General features: G+C 30.2%; 1 protein-coding gene across 2 annotated transcripts; it reads left to right on the top strand.

The window, feature by feature from the left end:
- Positions 1-3204: 3204 nt before the first annotated feature.
- LOC126737517 (uncharacterized) lies at positions 3205-17153 on the top strand. 2 transcript variants are annotated; one of them, XM_050442441.1, is made up of 6 exons: positions 3205-3503; positions 7037-7118; positions 7620-7778; positions 11110-11312; positions 12441-12778; positions 15634-17153. In XM_050442441.1, exons 2-6 carry the CDS (start codon positions 7101-7103, stop codon positions 16284-16286), a joined length of 1371 nt encoding a protein of 456 aa, XP_050298398.1. In that variant the 5' UTR covers positions 3205-3503; positions 7037-7100; the 3' UTR covers positions 16287-17153. The 2 variants fall into 2 exon arrangements, with proteins under 2 accessions (XP_050298398.1, XP_050298399.1); XM_050442442.1 differs by having other exon boundaries at positions 3205-3520.
- The last annotated feature ends 208 nt before the right edge of the window (positions 17154-17361 follow it).

The following is a 17361-nucleotide window of genomic DNA, read 5'->3' as shown; positions in this document are numbered from 1 at the left end:
CGCTTAAATCATTCGATATTCAATTAAAATTTTCCAAAAAGTCCACATGGGTTTATTAAAATTTAGCCATAGTTTCCTGAGTTTAAATTTTATTTGATCATAATTTTTTTTCCATATCATCCAGGCTTCCCAGTATTACAGGAAAAATATAAAAAAATATTTTAAATACTTGAGAGATATAGAAATTACTTCAAATGCATGGAATATAATAAAAAATAACATTCAAGGCCGAAAAAGCACGAAAAATTAAAAAATGATTGGAGTTCTTTTGCCATAAACACATGAAAAATTACATACATCAAATATTTGAGAAGAAAATACGTAAATTCTGAAAAACATAAATAATTATTTCACGTCTCTAAAAGCGTAAGAAATGAATATTTTTAAATTGCCTGAAAGACAAATATATTAAATCAAATTCCTGATAAACGGCATAGGGAGAATGTGTTGGTAAGCCGGTCGGACATCACTAGTACTTGTACAAAACTCCTTAATTTTGCAATAAGTTAAAATTGAAAAGTCTTTTCGATTTTTTAAAAATTACCAATAAAATGTCACTTTTTTTGCTCTATTTCGCTGAGTGTCATCATTATCATTTAAATCTGGACGCTCAGATGAGAAATAGTATGTTATTTTTTTAAAAAGGTACCTTGAATTAAGTCTAACCTAAGTAGTGTTTGTTCATCTGTTGTAATTTTCCCGTATGTAAAATCTCCAATAGCTATCATTCAATGTATTCTTCTTAACTGGCTTTTAGGGAGGTCAGAGTACTTTTTTGAAAATATGTGGCAAATAGTTTTAATCAATGGCTGAAAATAACTGATATTCCAAAATCTATTCTCCTATTAGTCGATGGTCACATGTTTTTTTTCACAATTTAACTTTTAATTTTTTTCTATACACTATATCTAAATGCAATATTTGGATTTTTTTACAATTATTAGAGTGTGAAAGATTTCTTTACTTTTTTTTAATAATTCTGGAATGATCTTTTTCATACGGATGTTTCTCAAACTTTTCTTTTACCTCGTTTTTTGACTTCTTAAGTTTTTATTTTTGATTTCTTTGTTCCCTTAAAAAAAACATTTTTTATTAATATTCTTCAATTTCCAGAAATAATTTCTGTTCTTCTTTGGTTAGAAGTTGCATTTACCCCTGTTACAGACAATACATGTAAATCAGCCAAATTTTTATTTTCTGAAAAAAAAAATATTATTTTGTTAAGGCCCCATTGTAGGTATTTGAACCCCTGACAATAATATTAATCTAAATAAAAAAAAATAAAATAATATCCAGGTCTCAAGAGTATATTCTGGAGTACTTGTAGTTTGAGCTAATTAATCTCTTCCTTATTAATATTTTGTATATTATTGGAGGAGCTTGAAATTAAACCCGGTATTTTGGTGGCCATAGAATCTTCTGTGAAAAAAAATTAATTTAAAAAAAAGCTCAATTTAGGTCATTCTCTTTTTGTGTTTTTTTAACCTATAAAACTAGCCAATATTAACAGTAATTTCAAATAAAAAATAAAAAGTGAATAAACAAAATAAGCAACAGATCTGAGACCATCAAAAAATAGTCGTCAATAACAAAATAAAAGGAACTTACCATCTTGCACTTTATCTAATGGTTTCGTTATTAGAGTTTTATCATTTGGAGGATCCTGTATATCGTTACTCATTGCTGTGATATTTTTCAAAATATATTTTAAAATATCGCTGCAATGAGTTATTCTCCAAAATTTCTTTCAATACCACCACTTTTCCAAAATACCACTTTCTAATACAAAACATTTTAGCACGTGCACCTTTTTTTAAAATTTCGATTTGTCCAAAATGACTACTTGGAATCACCACATTTTAAGTCCATCTTTTCATTTAATTAACGCATCCATAGCAATTAATTGAAAATATCGCACACTGGACAAAAACAAGTAATAAGTTGCCGATCAGTTGATTAATTAGGTATGAGGTTAAAGCACACACGAAAAGGCTCGATAATAGGCGAATATAGCAATATAAGCCATCAATGCCTGTAGAAATATTCTTAGCAAACAGGCGTATATGATATACGTCTATTAGAGCAATTTAACTTAACCTGTTTTAAACATAATATATGCCAAAATTTAAAATGCGAATTACTTTTACATGCTTTCCCATTCATATACACTGTTCGGAGAGATGATATGTAGTTACAGTTGCTATCCGTACGGTCGAAAAACTGAAATTGCTATTAATATTAACAAAGACGATCTGCGAATATTTTGATAGAATATTTCTCATATTAAGTGTTGTAACCTTTTGGTTTTTAAATTTAAAAATTAAAATACTATTTTTTTTTTAATTTTAGGTCTGATTTACACCTTAAAAATCAATTCTTCAAAAGAATTAATTATATGTAAAATACTTAATTTAGACCAAAGGAATTTACAATTAAAAATTGAATTATAATTATTACTTTAATTGTGTTGGAAAATTTAACCTTTATGACTATGCTAGAATATATGATATGATTCAATTTATGTTTTTTTCTATCTGTTAGAGCCCTGAGGATGATCTCATAGAGATCGAGACCAAAATATATAAATTGATCGTCGCAAGTAGTTTTTTTAAGCTATATTCAACAAAAAGATTACCCAAGCTTACAACTTGGGCTAACGAGAAATAATTCACATATTTAAAAAAATGTACTTTTAATCTTCAATTTTATTTTTTTACAATAAATAGATATGTGCAGGCCATTTTTTTAAAACCAATATGTTACTGATTTTAAAGTTAAAATTTAAGAAAGCTGTCCAACTACCGACGTATTTACCCTACAAACTAATGTCAAAGAGGTGAAAAACATGAAGAATTATTTCAAATAAATGAAATATAAAAAAAAATACCTCATACATAAATACACGAGAAATTCCTGAAATAAAATGAAAAATTCTTTCAAAAGTATGAGTGGAATTATTGAAAATGACTCAAAATACCCATCAACATTTCCTGACAATAAACTTTTAATTTTTCACTTTTGCAAAAAGAGAAAAAATTTACTCTATGCTTACGTACCTATAATCGATTATATTTTTTATATAATTCTAATTCTTACGCAACCCGGTATCAAATATCTATGAAATTATGACCATTCAAATAGATCGAGCAAATAAGAGTGCGTCCTTGCCGTTTGCGACGGCATTGCATTTTAAACGCGAAATATACAAATAAATAAGTACAATGGCATACGAGTGTGAGAACTCGTACCACGCGTCGTAGAACCTCCGAACCATAATATACATTAAATAAACATTCTTCTTTAAGGTTTAACACGGACCGCATCTCTTCTTGTTAGGGACCACTGAACGCGCGCGCGTGGGCGAGCACAATAGTCGCGACTTTTAATTTTTTTTCTCTTTTTCTTCCCTCATTGAATACGCGAAGTTTTGTTGCCCTTTTGGTCATCATCAGTGTGTGTCTGTACGACTAGAGTGTGTTATTGAAACAGGAGTACGTAAAAAGGTACCTTTTTTTAACTGGTAATTTGATTTTCAAAAATATTTATAGGGATATTTCATATTTCAAGTAATTTTTTATTAACAAACTCTTTTTAAATTTTCTACCAAAGAAGTTTTAATATCTATATGCACTATTTTTTACGAGTAACTTTTTAGGATACATTGCCTAATTATTTATAAAAAATCAAATTGAAAGTTTGTTAACACCCTGTATGTTGCCAAATTAAGTTTTTTTTCTAAATTTTGATTGCTCGAATTTCTCTTAGACTCCAGACCTTACACTATTAATATTCAAAATGAAGTTTTTTGAATTTTTGTGTTCACTACAAATCTTTAAAAAGTCTAAATTCTTTCATATTTCATTTTTTTTGTATTTAAATTTTTATTCCAGGCCTTTCAGAAGCATTTAAAATTTTTTCCGGGCATTTGAAATAACTGTTTATATTTTCAAGGCTTATGAAGTATTTTCTTTTATCTTCCTGGCAGTGCTAATTATTTCAATTCAACTTTTTCAATTCAAAAGTGCTTTATTAGTCGAAAAATTAAAAAAATTGCTGACAAAGCAAGATTGCTATAAAAGTGAACAGAAACCATTAAATACATGCAAGAGCCACAAAAATTAAATAAAACAATTCAAAATAATAATCTAAATATAAAGAATTAAAAAATACAAACATTGACATCAGACATAATCTTACATCCATACTATAATCTCCTACCCAACAGTAAAGTCTTTAAGGAATTTAGAGTTTTCAGATGTATTGGTAAATGGTTAAATACTTTCCTGCTTTCATTTACAAGTGATTTTTTTACTAGTGCAAATCTTGCAAGCGGTAGAGGCAGAAGATTTTGTCGAGTGTTGTGACTAGTGACAGGACTCATGAGTGCAAAATGATTTTTAAAAATAAGTGCGGAAGTTTCTGATATAAATAAATGTATAAGAGTTCTCAATTTTCCTTTTACAACCCTTCTAGAAAAATATCCTTACGAGAGCTTTCTACTTAAAGTTAGTGTATGGTCTTCAAAGCGTAATTTTTTTATTGTTAATAAAAATAATAACTCAGTTACATAAACCCTCTGCAAAGGGTTACCATTTAAGAACAGACGTGCTATGTCACATTTAAATTCAGCAATATATGTGCTTTGATTTAAATAAGGACGATTGAATGTGAATCATTCATTAATAATGTTCACGTCGTTCTCCATTTGCTGCAACTCCTTCATCTACTTAGCTCCTCTAATATTGATGTATCGTCCGCAAACAGGGTGACTTCTCCAGAGATGACTAGCTCAACAAGGTCATTTATGTATATCAAAAACAAGATTGGCCCAGAACCGATCCCTGTGGGACTCAAGCTTAGATAGCAGTAATCCGTGATCCATACAATCAAAAGCTTAAGATAAATCATAGAAAACCGCCACCGATATGCAGCTTTGGTTCACATTAAGGAAAAGTTTTCCAAAAAGTCGTATATAGCATCCTTGGATGCCTGAAAGCCAAACTGCTTTGTTATAATTGTAGTTAACGATTGTAAATAGTCCCAAACCCTTCTTTTGATAAGTTTTTCGATAATCTTAGATAGAGAGATTAAGCGGTAATTACTAGGATCTTCAGAGTTCCCACCCTTAAACAACGGAACTACAAAGATAATTTCAGACAGTCAAGAAATATGCTTTGGTATAATAGAAATCGCTTTGGCTAAAGACTAATTGACACAAACTGAGATCAGACTATCCAGAGCTGTATCTGGCAATAGTAAAAGCATTTCAGCAGAAATGTCATTTACCTCAGTGAATTTTTTATTCGTTATGCTCAAAATAACTTCCCTAATTTTAAGCCTGTCAGTTGCAACGAAGGTAAAATTACTAGTAAAGTTGAAATTCTGATAAGACATAGTCCTTAGACCACTTGCTTACAATAGACTTTGACAATTTACAGACACTTTAATAAAATTTGTTTAGGCTCTCTCTATTTATGGGGTACGTCTTTCAGACATTTATATATATATTTTAATTTTATTACAGATTTGACGTAGTTTTGAATGCTTTTCAGATATTTAAAATAGTTTTTTTAGTGTTTTATCAGCTTTTGGGTCAGTTCTTATGTAGTCCAGGCATTTGACATAATTTTTTATCTTTGAAGATTTCATATCTTTTTCAAGTATTTGAACTAACTTTTTATTTTATTCCAGGCGTTTTTTATGTTTTTCAGATATTTTAAATAAATTTTTATTTTATTCTGGGCACTTAACGGTATTTCTTATATCTTTCCTAAGAATTTGAAATAATTTGTCATGACTTTAAAGGGTTATCAAGTATATTTCGATTTTGATCCAAAAATTTCTAAGTACTTAAAAGTTTTTTTGTATTAAATTTTTTATTCTAGCCTTTAGGGGGCATTTTTAATTTTTTCGAGGCATTTAGAATGATTTAGTTAGTTATTCCAGGCATTTGACATCGCCTTTTGTCTTTCAGAGATTTAAATTAGTGTTTCATGTTTTTCCAGCTTTTAATGTTAACTCGCGTAAATATTCCACAAATTTTTACCTTTGAGATAAATGTTCATATCTTTTAAGCACTTAAAGTAACTTTTCATTTTAATCTGGCTATTTTTTATGCTTTTGGACCCACTTTTTATTTTATTGCAGAAATTCTAAGTATCTTTCATTTTATTCAGGGCATTTAACGGTATTTCTTATACTTTCTCTGGATTTAAAATAATTTTACAGGCTCTTAGGAGGGCATTATTCAAGTATTTTTGGTTTCTCGTCTAGGCATTTAAAATAATTGTTGAGGCTTTCGGAGTTAAATGTCATGCAGGAATTTGAGGTATTTTTTATAAATTTTTCATTTTGACCTACATTTCCTATAGTTTCTAGATCAATAGTAATTACATTTTTAAAGAAATATATTTTGTGGGAGCAACTTATCCAATGGAAAAAATCGATACTGCCCAGAATAGAAGAAGGAAGAAATTTAATAAATCTGGAGCTAATATAATATTTTAAGGTAGAAAAAATAAGGCATCAAATATTGGAAAAGCATGACAAATTCAAAATAAAAAGTGGGTCCAAATTTTTGCAACCTAAAGGAAATGAGAGTAAAGGTTCAAAAACACAAGAAGTGCTCTAATAACTCAACGAAAAACTAAAAATGCTTCAAAAATCAAGAAGAAAGTTAAAATTATGACATCAAAGTCCTGGAATGTAACTGAAACTGACTCCAAAAGTCTGGCACATATAAAAAAAATTACATGGAGACTACCTAGAAGGGAAAAAAACGCTTTTATAATTGGATGTATATTAGTAAAATTAAAAATTAAAACTGGGGGTAAAGAGTAATTTCTATTTGAAGTTTGTTCATTTCATTTTAATTTTTTTTATTAGTTAGTAATTTAGCAATGACTATTCTCTAATTAAAAATAAATAAAAAAAAATTGTAATTTTTTAGTAGCGCTATTAATGAAGCACACATGGTTAATCTATTAACCTATCTTTTGTATGTAATAGCCCTTAACGATAATATTCTCATATTTAGTAAACAGGTTACGCGACAGATAGCATGAACTAAGGCAAAAGTGAAGGGGCCCTATCAAAGAATAATGACTGAATCTTTAAAGGTAAGTAAGTTTATTCTCGTTCCTGCATTTAGCAAAAAAAAACTTGTTTTCTGAAAAACACCTGATAATCGTTTGTTAAACTGGTACAAAGTGACTGGTTTGCCAATTTCCTGATAAATATATTTAAAAAAAAACATATAAGTTAATTATAAAAAATAAATATTAATTGTAATATGATCAATAATACTTATTTTGCAATATGACCCCATAAGACAATTATCATTATTAGTCATTCTAGATAGCGCCTACTTAAGTTTATCCGGAATAACCCAGCAAATAGACATATACCAAGAACCATATAAAAATTAAGAATGTCAATGTCAGAAATTGCTTATATAACGTTTTGATTGGAGCCATACCTAATTTTCACCGTGACCTGTTAAACCAGGTCATATTGGTAGCAATAGCGTGTAAAATTACACAATATTGATCGGCCACTCATTAAATTACTTATAAGAACTGGTCTGCATACGAATTGAAAAAAATATTACTGGTTTGTAGATATGGATTTTACTTAAAATGTGCTTTTGGACGTGCGTTTATGGGGCTGTGATGGCACCGCCATGGGCCGATCCAGAATTGAATCCTTGTGCCAAAGAACCGCAGGGTTGGCAGATGTTATATTGGCCACTGGATGGACAATGTTATAAAATATTTCAGGTAAGAAGAGTTTTCACTTTATTTTCATTATTTAGAATACAAGAAAAAAATTAAACGTTGAAAGAGAACATTTAGGAAAAAATTGTTCAAATGTAATTTTTGCTGGCATCGGAAGTTGATTTTTAAAAAACACTCTTAAGGAATAAACAACTTTATTTTTTTGCATTTTACCGAGAAACTTAAACCAACTTTATCTGGAAATTATCATGGCGAATTACGACTATTTTATATTTACACAGATAATTAATGAATCCGAAACAAACATAAAACGTTCTTAGACAAACAAGTGTGTATGTTTTGTCCAATAGCTGAAATCCATGAAGAAAACATCCCTGGAAATAATAAATTTAAAATATTTAGTACTCCTACATGACCTACAGGACGAAACACCGCAAAAATATTTATTAAAACTATTTTTTTTTTAAATATCTGATTATGATTTCTATTAAGGAATAGATAAGGAGCAAAGGATCTAAGGGTATTTAAACACATTATTTTAATAATAATTACTAAAAGTATTATCTAATTTACTATTTACTAATTGCTGGCAACATCGCGGCATTGAGGCAATCAAATTCTAATTAACGTTTTCCGGAAGATTTGTCCAAACTTGACTGTTTTTAGCTATAAATGATTGATTTATTCGAAAACAGTTGTATTCAATTGCGACGTTCTACTTCTTCTCACAAGTTCTCAATTGGGATTAGATCGGAGGATTGTACCGATCATTCCAAAACTTGGAACGCTGTTTTCTCGAACGACGCTCAAATTCTTGACCGAAACTCGTTTAAAAAATATAGAGGCTTTGTTTATTACCAAATAATAAAAACTGAGACTTCTTAGTATTCAAGATTAAATTATGATCAACTAAATAGTTGTGTCTAAAAAGGATTCGGTAAAAAGAAAGCACAATTATAATTTTGCTGTATATATTTTTATTATTTGAATTATAAAATAATAAGAAACAATTAATTTTATTTACTTACAAAATCTCCATTTAATTCTAAACACTTAACTAAACTTCCAGGTATGCCAGAAACTAGGTGACTGCCTGAATCAAACCTTCTTTATTTCGTGAGGCTGCTAATTCCACAAAATTTTTTATTCCCTATATGTTTTCAATGGGACTAAGATCTGAAGAAGCTGCTGGCCATAGAATTGTGACCAGTTTGATTTTTTCTTGCATTCAATCTTGAGTATAGGCAGAAGTATGCATTATGCTGCTGAAGGCGCTACTCATCTAGATATAAAGAAACATGATGCGTTTTAAGAAGAAAACCATTTAAAATATCACAATACTTGATTTACAAGGTTTTGAGGTTGTTTGCACCCATCTGGAAACAACTCTCGTCAGATATAAAAGTATTGCTAAAATTATCTCTTTGAAAACATTGATAAAACTCCATTGTTCGTTGCTTATGTAGAGATGTTACTGCAGAGATCTTTTTTGGTTTCCTTCATATATATCCTTGCTTTTTTAGTGCCATGCCGACAGTTTATGGACACACATTTATTCTTCGTTGATTTCTAAATTTGCTGGCTAGTTTTCGAAAACCTATAGGTTCGAATTTTGTCTCCTATATTCCATATTTTTATCCGACTACCGGTACAATCTACTTGACTCATTACTTTTGTCTTAGAATGTTATAAAAGGAAAACGTAATGAAATTATAAAAAATTCCAAATACTCTAAAGCTTTCCAATACTTATCTATACTTAAAACCTATATAGCTTGGCCTATTATATAAGCTTAGAGCGGAGTATACGATGGTCTACCATATCAAATGCCTTAGAAAAATCTAAGAGCACCAACGCTGTTAATTTTTTTGAATCTGTCGACTTTATGATATCATCCGTAACATTTACTAATGCGCTTGCATCTCTCTAAATACTGATTGCAATTCGTGCATTTCATTCAAAAATATTGTCCTTTGAGAAAATAGGAAATGAACTTAATAGGTATTGGAGTATGTATTCTAAAATATTGGGTGAATTAGTCATTCTCCAACTATCTGGAAATGTGCCATTTGATTAATTGACCTATAAACATACTTCTTCAATAGTTACAAGATGAAAATTGGTTTGCGTTAGTTAAAGTTAAAGGGCAAGCGTTGTTTATACTAAGACATTTCTAATATTGATTCCTAGATGTAATGGTATATAAAAATGTTTCTTGTAAACCAAAATATAAGTTTTGAAACGGAGCTAATTAAAATATTTTTATATATAATATAGATGTTTCTACGACGCCTTACATTCTGAAATAACAAAAATCATTGCAGTTTTGTTTAAAAAAATCATTAAAAAGATAATGTCTGATTAAATTTTAATTAAAAAAAAACGAATTTTTTTCATAACTATAAAAGGCATACACACTATAGAAAAATGAAGGGACCTCAAAATTTTTTTAACAGTTAAACAGTTGTTGCATATTTTCTTTCTAAATGACATCAAATCCATAAATTACTGAGAAAAAAATGCCTAAATGATGTTAAATGCCTAAATGACAGTGTAATTCATACATACGCATTAGAATTTGCAAATCCTGTTAGACGATTAGATTAACTTCCTAAATTATACCAAAATTATATTAGAACAAAATAAAATGTTCATAAAAAAAGTGTTTCCACGATAACAAAAATTCAAAATAACCTATAATTTGTTTGGGTCTAATTTGATGAATAATACATAACATGTATCGTAGTTTTGAAATAAATTTACTTTACAACTGTGCAATCAATACATACGTACTAGCATTCATTACACATTTAAAATTCAATAACAAAACGCACACATACGCATTGGTAAACATGATGTCGTTTATTGCCCCCGATTTTAATTATCCTAAAATTTGATTATACTGATGTTTTATAATGTAAATAAAATCAATAAATGCCTTAATATTCCTTTAATTAGTAAACATTATTTGGATGTAAATTGCATACATTCATAAAAAAACTCCTGTTATTTTCGCCGACTATACAAGTTGTGTATGCCAAAAGTGACCTTTTAAATGCGGAAATTATTTAATACGATTGACTAAATGGACGACCCATCTTAAACCATTAGCCCAGAAGTTGGTTATTTAATTTTACTTATGTAATAGGCTTGTTGCTACCAACAATAATTCCCCGAAGGTCAATCATTAATAAACGTAAAAATACTAAAAATTGTTTTTATAAAACATGCAAATATATGATAATCCCCTTTCTAGTAGGAATAATATTTTTATTAAATCGCGTCAAGTATATCATTAACTGGCGTGAAATGTCTGCACTATTATGTAACAGCTTTATGCAATAATTGAATAAAATAGAGAGTATTTTTATAGCTGGGGCACCCCTGTCCAGAGGGAATGGAATTAACACCAGCTACTGGTAGGATTGGTAAAGAATTGTATGCTGAGTGTAGGTGCCCACCAAAATATGCATTGTCTACCAAAGAAGCTAAATGTTACCAATTGTTTAGCAAAGGACCTTGTGATGTAGGGTTCTACTTTGGTCCCGATATGATTTTTAAAAATAACGTTACTACGTAAGTGTAAATGAATACAGGTAAAGGTTTAGGTAACATTAACTGGGTTTTACCCTGAGATCACATAAATACTTATTAAAAGCATGATCTTGTCCGAAAAATTCATTTGCACTCAATTTCATGTTTTCATTTTATCATATTTCATGTTTATCGTTTTATTCCAACCATTTGTTTAAGGAATATACCCTTAAAGTTCTGTCAATATTTGAATATTCTGTATTCAATTGAATGATCCGGGATGATGTTTTAGAAATGTACAGGGAATTAGTTAAACGCAATTTGGTCATAATGACATAAATTTCTTGGACGACATTCCTAAACATACATAACTTTATCCGAGATAATTAAAATATTTTCAAACTTTTGATAGAGTAATAATAGAGCAGTTCTAGAGCATGGATTTGACGATAAATTAGTTACTCTGGGTTAGTGATTTCCTTAGTTAGAGCAGTTTTGGTTGGGGCATCTTTTTAACCAAAATTTCACTAAATAATATATTATTTATTTAAGACCAAATTATTTAGTAGATTATTATTATGTAAGAAAATAAATTAAATTATTTGAGCAATATGAAATCTAAAATAAACATACTTAACAAACTTAAAATGAATATAAACACATGAAACATGAATATAAAAATATTACGATTGTTCTTTATATTCTAAAAACAAAGACATCAGAAATTATGTGAAATGCATGGAAGAATGAATATTTCATAGATCTGGTTAAAAAAATTAAAAATTATTTGCTAATCCTGAAAAACATATACAATTACGTCAATGACAAAAAAATCAAAATTTTAAAGATATAACGAATTTAACGATTAATAATGAATATAACGATTTTTTAAAGGAAAGTCCACATGGTATCACGTAATATTTACGTTGGTTTTAATTGATTTCTTTGAGCTTCTTATCCAAGAAATCTTGCACTTTTGAGAAAAATCTTTCAGAATTATCCAGCAACATTTTTATCTACCAAATTAGTAACTTTCAAACATATATCGCAATACATAAAACTTATAAAATTCTCATAAATATCCTTATAAAATTCTCATTTTTTTTGTTCATTAATCACAAAAACTCATTTCACCGAATAATCATGTTAATTACTGGATACTTTATTTAGATCTAAACAACAAATCGGCACCTGCAAACCAATATCCAGCTGTCCAAGCTCAAACTCGATCTACTGGATTAAAGATCAGAAATGTTACCAAAAACTTACCAGAGGACCGTGTTCTAAAGGGCAACTACTCACTGTAGATAGCGACAAAATACCAGTTTGCTCATGCAATAAACAAAAGGAGCTTAGAAGGTATCGGGCACTGGATGGACGATGTTATCAACATTTTACAAAAGGACCATGCAAGGAACACGGACATTTATTTCTACCGGATCAGACTTGCGGGTGTGAAAAGTTCTTTCCGCACTACCATACAAACACAAGAAATTGTTATGAATTAGGTAAGAAGATATAATTAAAAAGATATAAATAACACAAGGGGCGATCTAAATACCATAATACCGATACTTTTATTTATCATTTTATCCACTGGCATATGCTGTTCATTTCTTCTTCAGTAGAAGATCTGTTTCTCGCTTTTTTGCCAATGTAGGTAGAGGTGATTCGTCGAATTATCGATCTACTTCATTAATTTTTCTAAGGTAGTGGAAAGCCTGTGAAATAATTTGGCCATGTTGGAGTTTTCTATGATCTGATAAAAGCATTCGCTGGTGTATCACAGAATAGTGTTATAGAAAATATGGTAGCTGCTTGCTATATAAATTCGTATCCGTCTCAAAAGACTAAATAAGTCTCAGACCATCAGCTAAACAACAATTTGTAATTATCTACCATCAACGTCTTATCTTTCGGAATAGATTGGAGGGTTTGCTGATGACTGCATAGAACAATCATGATCCTAAATATCTGCAAAAATATTGCCTAACCTTTTAAAACCCCATATTGTGAAACATAAACCTAGATATTTTGCCAATGACAAATGACCTAAAACTATAGAAACCTTGAAGATGATATGGTTGGATGATGACATTTAAACTTAATATAGTTTAAGTTGAATTTTTTATTAAGTTGAAGTTGAATAATGTTTATAATTTTGATAAAAATAGGATGTTAACTGCTGTTATTGTTGCCTTGTACAATTGAACATAATCAAGTCCTCTTTAAAAACAATCGCGTTATGAAATCTTAAAGTTCATCTCAGTCGGTTTTGAGAGTCTTAATAAGTATACTATATCCTCGTCAACAATGACTCTTCATTTGCTTCTGAAAACTCGTAGTCGCTTGTAAAATTCAGCGTCGTAACATCCTTGAAAAGAAGTATTTGTTTTTCCCTGGACTTTAACCACTGCATAATCAGTTGAAATCATTAATTCAAAACTTTACAGTAAGTTTTCTTTCTCTTTCTTTCGAATCTGATCTTCAGATGAAAATTGATAATCGGAGCTATTACAATGAACAGAATACTCAGCGTCGGATTCTGAAGAGGATTGTTCGTTGCTTTTTCATTTTCAGCTGTTTCTTTTTCATTGCGCCCCCTATAGGGTGTTGATGTTAGCAACTTTTAATTTTAATCCTTTTTTCTATTTTCAGATTTTATTTCTTTTTATGGCAGCCTCCAGATTAACGAAATATTGGGAAAGTTGATTCTTGTTAAAGCCCATTGTCCATAAAGTTACGTGTAAAATCCCTTCCTGCGATTGCATATAAGGACATACAGTGCCGGCTCTTAATTATCCCCCCTCTTATCTTTTGAATCTGTCATTCGAAATTATTGCAGACAATCCTCACGAATTTGAGTTGGAAACAGTTTTTCAACAAGATTGGGCACCACCTTAGCACTTTAGCAAAAATGAGAATATTTGACTACCGAGTGGCCAGCCAGGCCGCCCGATCTTACACCGCTGGACTTCTTTTTTTGGGATACTTGAAACAAAAAGTCTACGTCACCCAACCAAAACCTATCTTCAATCAATCAATAAATCAATAATTAATGCATGTCGTAATATTGATATTACCACTTTTTAAAATGTTCGTGAAGAGTTCTAGATTATTTTACTTGTCTTAAAGTTAATGGTGCACATTTTCAACTTTTTTTGTAGTAAAATAGTTACATTTCTGTGTTACCTAAGGTTTAATTATTTTAAATGGAAATAAAATTGCAAAAAATAAGTTTTCAAAAGTTGCCATTTTGCTATGGTGGGAGCTTTCGAACGCTGTATCGCATGACCCCCCTTTCTTTTTAATTTTATTTTTCAAAATGGCATTCCGCCGCCATTTTTAAGTTTTCAAAATGATCCAGGGACCAAAAGTAGTATTTAGGTTCTAATGATCTATGTCAAATTTTTACATAAACGCATTTAAAAGATAAGAGTGGGGGGGGGAGACAATTAAGAGCCGCACTGTATAAGAAAGATCTTAAGATTTTAACGTAAGGCCAAAAAATCGCTTGTCAAGATCTTTACAGTGGCGTACGATTTCCGTTTCGAAAGTTGAATTGAAAGTTGCTTGAAATCATCCACGTTTATCCCCCCCTAATTTCTTAAGTCGGTTTAATGTTGATTCATGAAACCCAATTTCTTTCGCTGCCTGACGAATGAAATAACTTTTGTTTATAAACGCACGTATTGCAGTTAGTATATCTTCGGTCAATGGTCACTATTTGAAATGTTTCCAATACATTTTGCATGTTCTAGATATTTAAATACAAGGAAATAATAAATAAAAATATAAAATAATAATTTATATTATAAGGCAAAACTCCGCAAGTGGGGCTTTGCCTCCAAATTGATGCTGCTTTTTACCCCATATGACCTCGTCTGCACCAATTATTCTTACAAACTATGGCTGCCAAATTAAATAAAAACAAATCACACAAATGTAGTGGCAAATAATTAAACTATTACGTAATCATCCGTTATTTTAAAAACTAGTAGGTACCTGCATGCATTATTTATTGACCGAATTTCTTCTACTCTCTAATTATTGTAAAAAACATGCTGTTCTTGTATGCTTGTAAAATACTTTGAGACACTAAGCATCCTTAATAGAGAACAAGCCACCTAATAGGTGACTTCAAGTTTTTCTGGGGAAAATTCGAAAAAGCCAATGCGGGGCTTTACCTCCACCTACCCATTTTTAAATTATTTTAGTATTTTTGATTCAATTTAATATTTGTTTAGGTTATTGTTGGATCAGTCTGGAGAAGATACGTCTGTAATCCTCCATAGATCCACCGTTGAAACATATGACTAAAGGTCACAACATATTATCTATATAGATCTTTTCTTTCCTTCAGGTACAATCGGCCCATGCAGCAAAGGAGAAATGTTCACAATTCTTCCAAAAACTAGCAGCGGAGGATGCGTATGCCGCCAAGGTAACATTCGTTATCAAAACAGCACCATCTGCTACAGACCGTTCACCAGAGGACCTTGTGCCGAAGGTGAAATCCTGGTAAACTCAACATCCTGCATCCCTCAACCGTGCAATAGAGGTGAACTCTACTTTCCTTCGGATGAAAAATGCTTCAAGATAGGGTCTAAAGGACCCTGCCGGGATGGCCAATTTGTCACCTTTGACTTCGAAACCAGACCGTCCATAGATGGGATTTCTTATAATGGAGTGTGCGCGTGTGAAAAAAAGAACTGCGAAACAAATATCCCGGATCTGTGTGATAGAAGTAAGAGGTTGGTGAGATATGAGGATAAATGTTATAAATTGTACTCCCAGGGGCCGTGTTCTAAAGGGGCTTGGCTGGCACCGTTAAGGGAAGGCAGAGTACTATTATCCGATGAACATCCGAAAACTGCCATTTGTGAGTGTATTCCTGGAAATATAAGAAAAACCAGAATGATCGGCGGGTCTAGTTTTACGGAGTGTTTACCGCAATCGATATTACTAGCTGAGTTTTTGAATGCTAATTTTACAAAAGCGCAATTGATTAAATAAAATTGTATGGCAAAAATGTTTTGTGATAGTAAATAGGTACTTTGAAAAATTGAAAATTACTGATAAAGATTTTTTTCTGTTTAAAATGTAAATTTGTATCCAAAGTCTTTGGGAAGAACTTGTGATTAAGATAAAGCCATATTTTATAATTAGTATTTAATAGTGGCGGCTCGTCTATTAGGTAACCCATACAATAAAAATAAATTATTATTTTTAAGCTTTATAACTAGAAACTGCAGAAAAAAAACAATTTATATCAGATGTGAGGTTAAAATTGCCTCTAAGACCTGAAACAAAATAAGAAAACATTTTTAAAAAAATACCTGGAAGAATAAAGGCCTGGTATAAAATAAATTTTATTTTAAATGCATGCGAGAGTATAAAAATATTTCAAAAGGCAGAAAGAAAATCAAAAATTATTTTACTTTTAATTAAATTGTTTAAACCTGGAAGGTTAAAAAAGATACTTGAAACGTCTGAAATAAAATTAAATATGATTTCAAATCTCTGCACATTATAAAATGTAGGTAGGTTTCAAAAGCTTGGGATAAAATAATTTCAATAGTCTCGAATATTATCAAAAATTCGAGATCAAAGAGAGATATTAAAACCCGTTTAAAAAAGTAAATAATAAGATTGTTAAGAAATAAACATTATTTGAAGAACATTATTACCGTGCCTGGAATAAAATTGAAAATTAGTCCATAAGTTTGAAACATATAAGAATTGGCATTACATACCTAAAATACGTAAAAATGCTTTAAATTGTCCGAAAGACATTAATTAATAGTTGGGATCTAAAGTAAGGTAATTCTTATCATTAATATTTTGATTGAAAATTTTAAAATGATCTAAATCACACTTGCACATGCAAAATAATAAAAAATAGTTACATGTAAAAATTATATTGCTTCCAATAACCTCTTTGACATCCCTATTAAACAAACGAAGAGCCGCCACTGGTGTTTAAAGATGTTTGTTTCTTATTTTTTGTAATTAAATAAAGTTCAGATTTTGGTTCAAATAGTCTAAATGTATTTTCAATATGTGATCTTAATTGATCCTCAAACTTGGA

The sequence above is a fragment of the Anthonomus grandis genome, chromosome 6 (assembly GCF_022605725.1).
Source record: "Anthonomus grandis grandis chromosome 6, icAntGran1.3, whole genome shotgun sequence".
Classification (NCBI taxonomy): domain Eukaryota; kingdom Metazoa; phylum Arthropoda; class Insecta; order Coleoptera; family Curculionidae; genus Anthonomus; species Anthonomus grandis.
The sequence above is the reverse complement of the archived record's forward strand: the minus strand, read 5'-3'. Positions and strand labels throughout refer to the sequence as shown.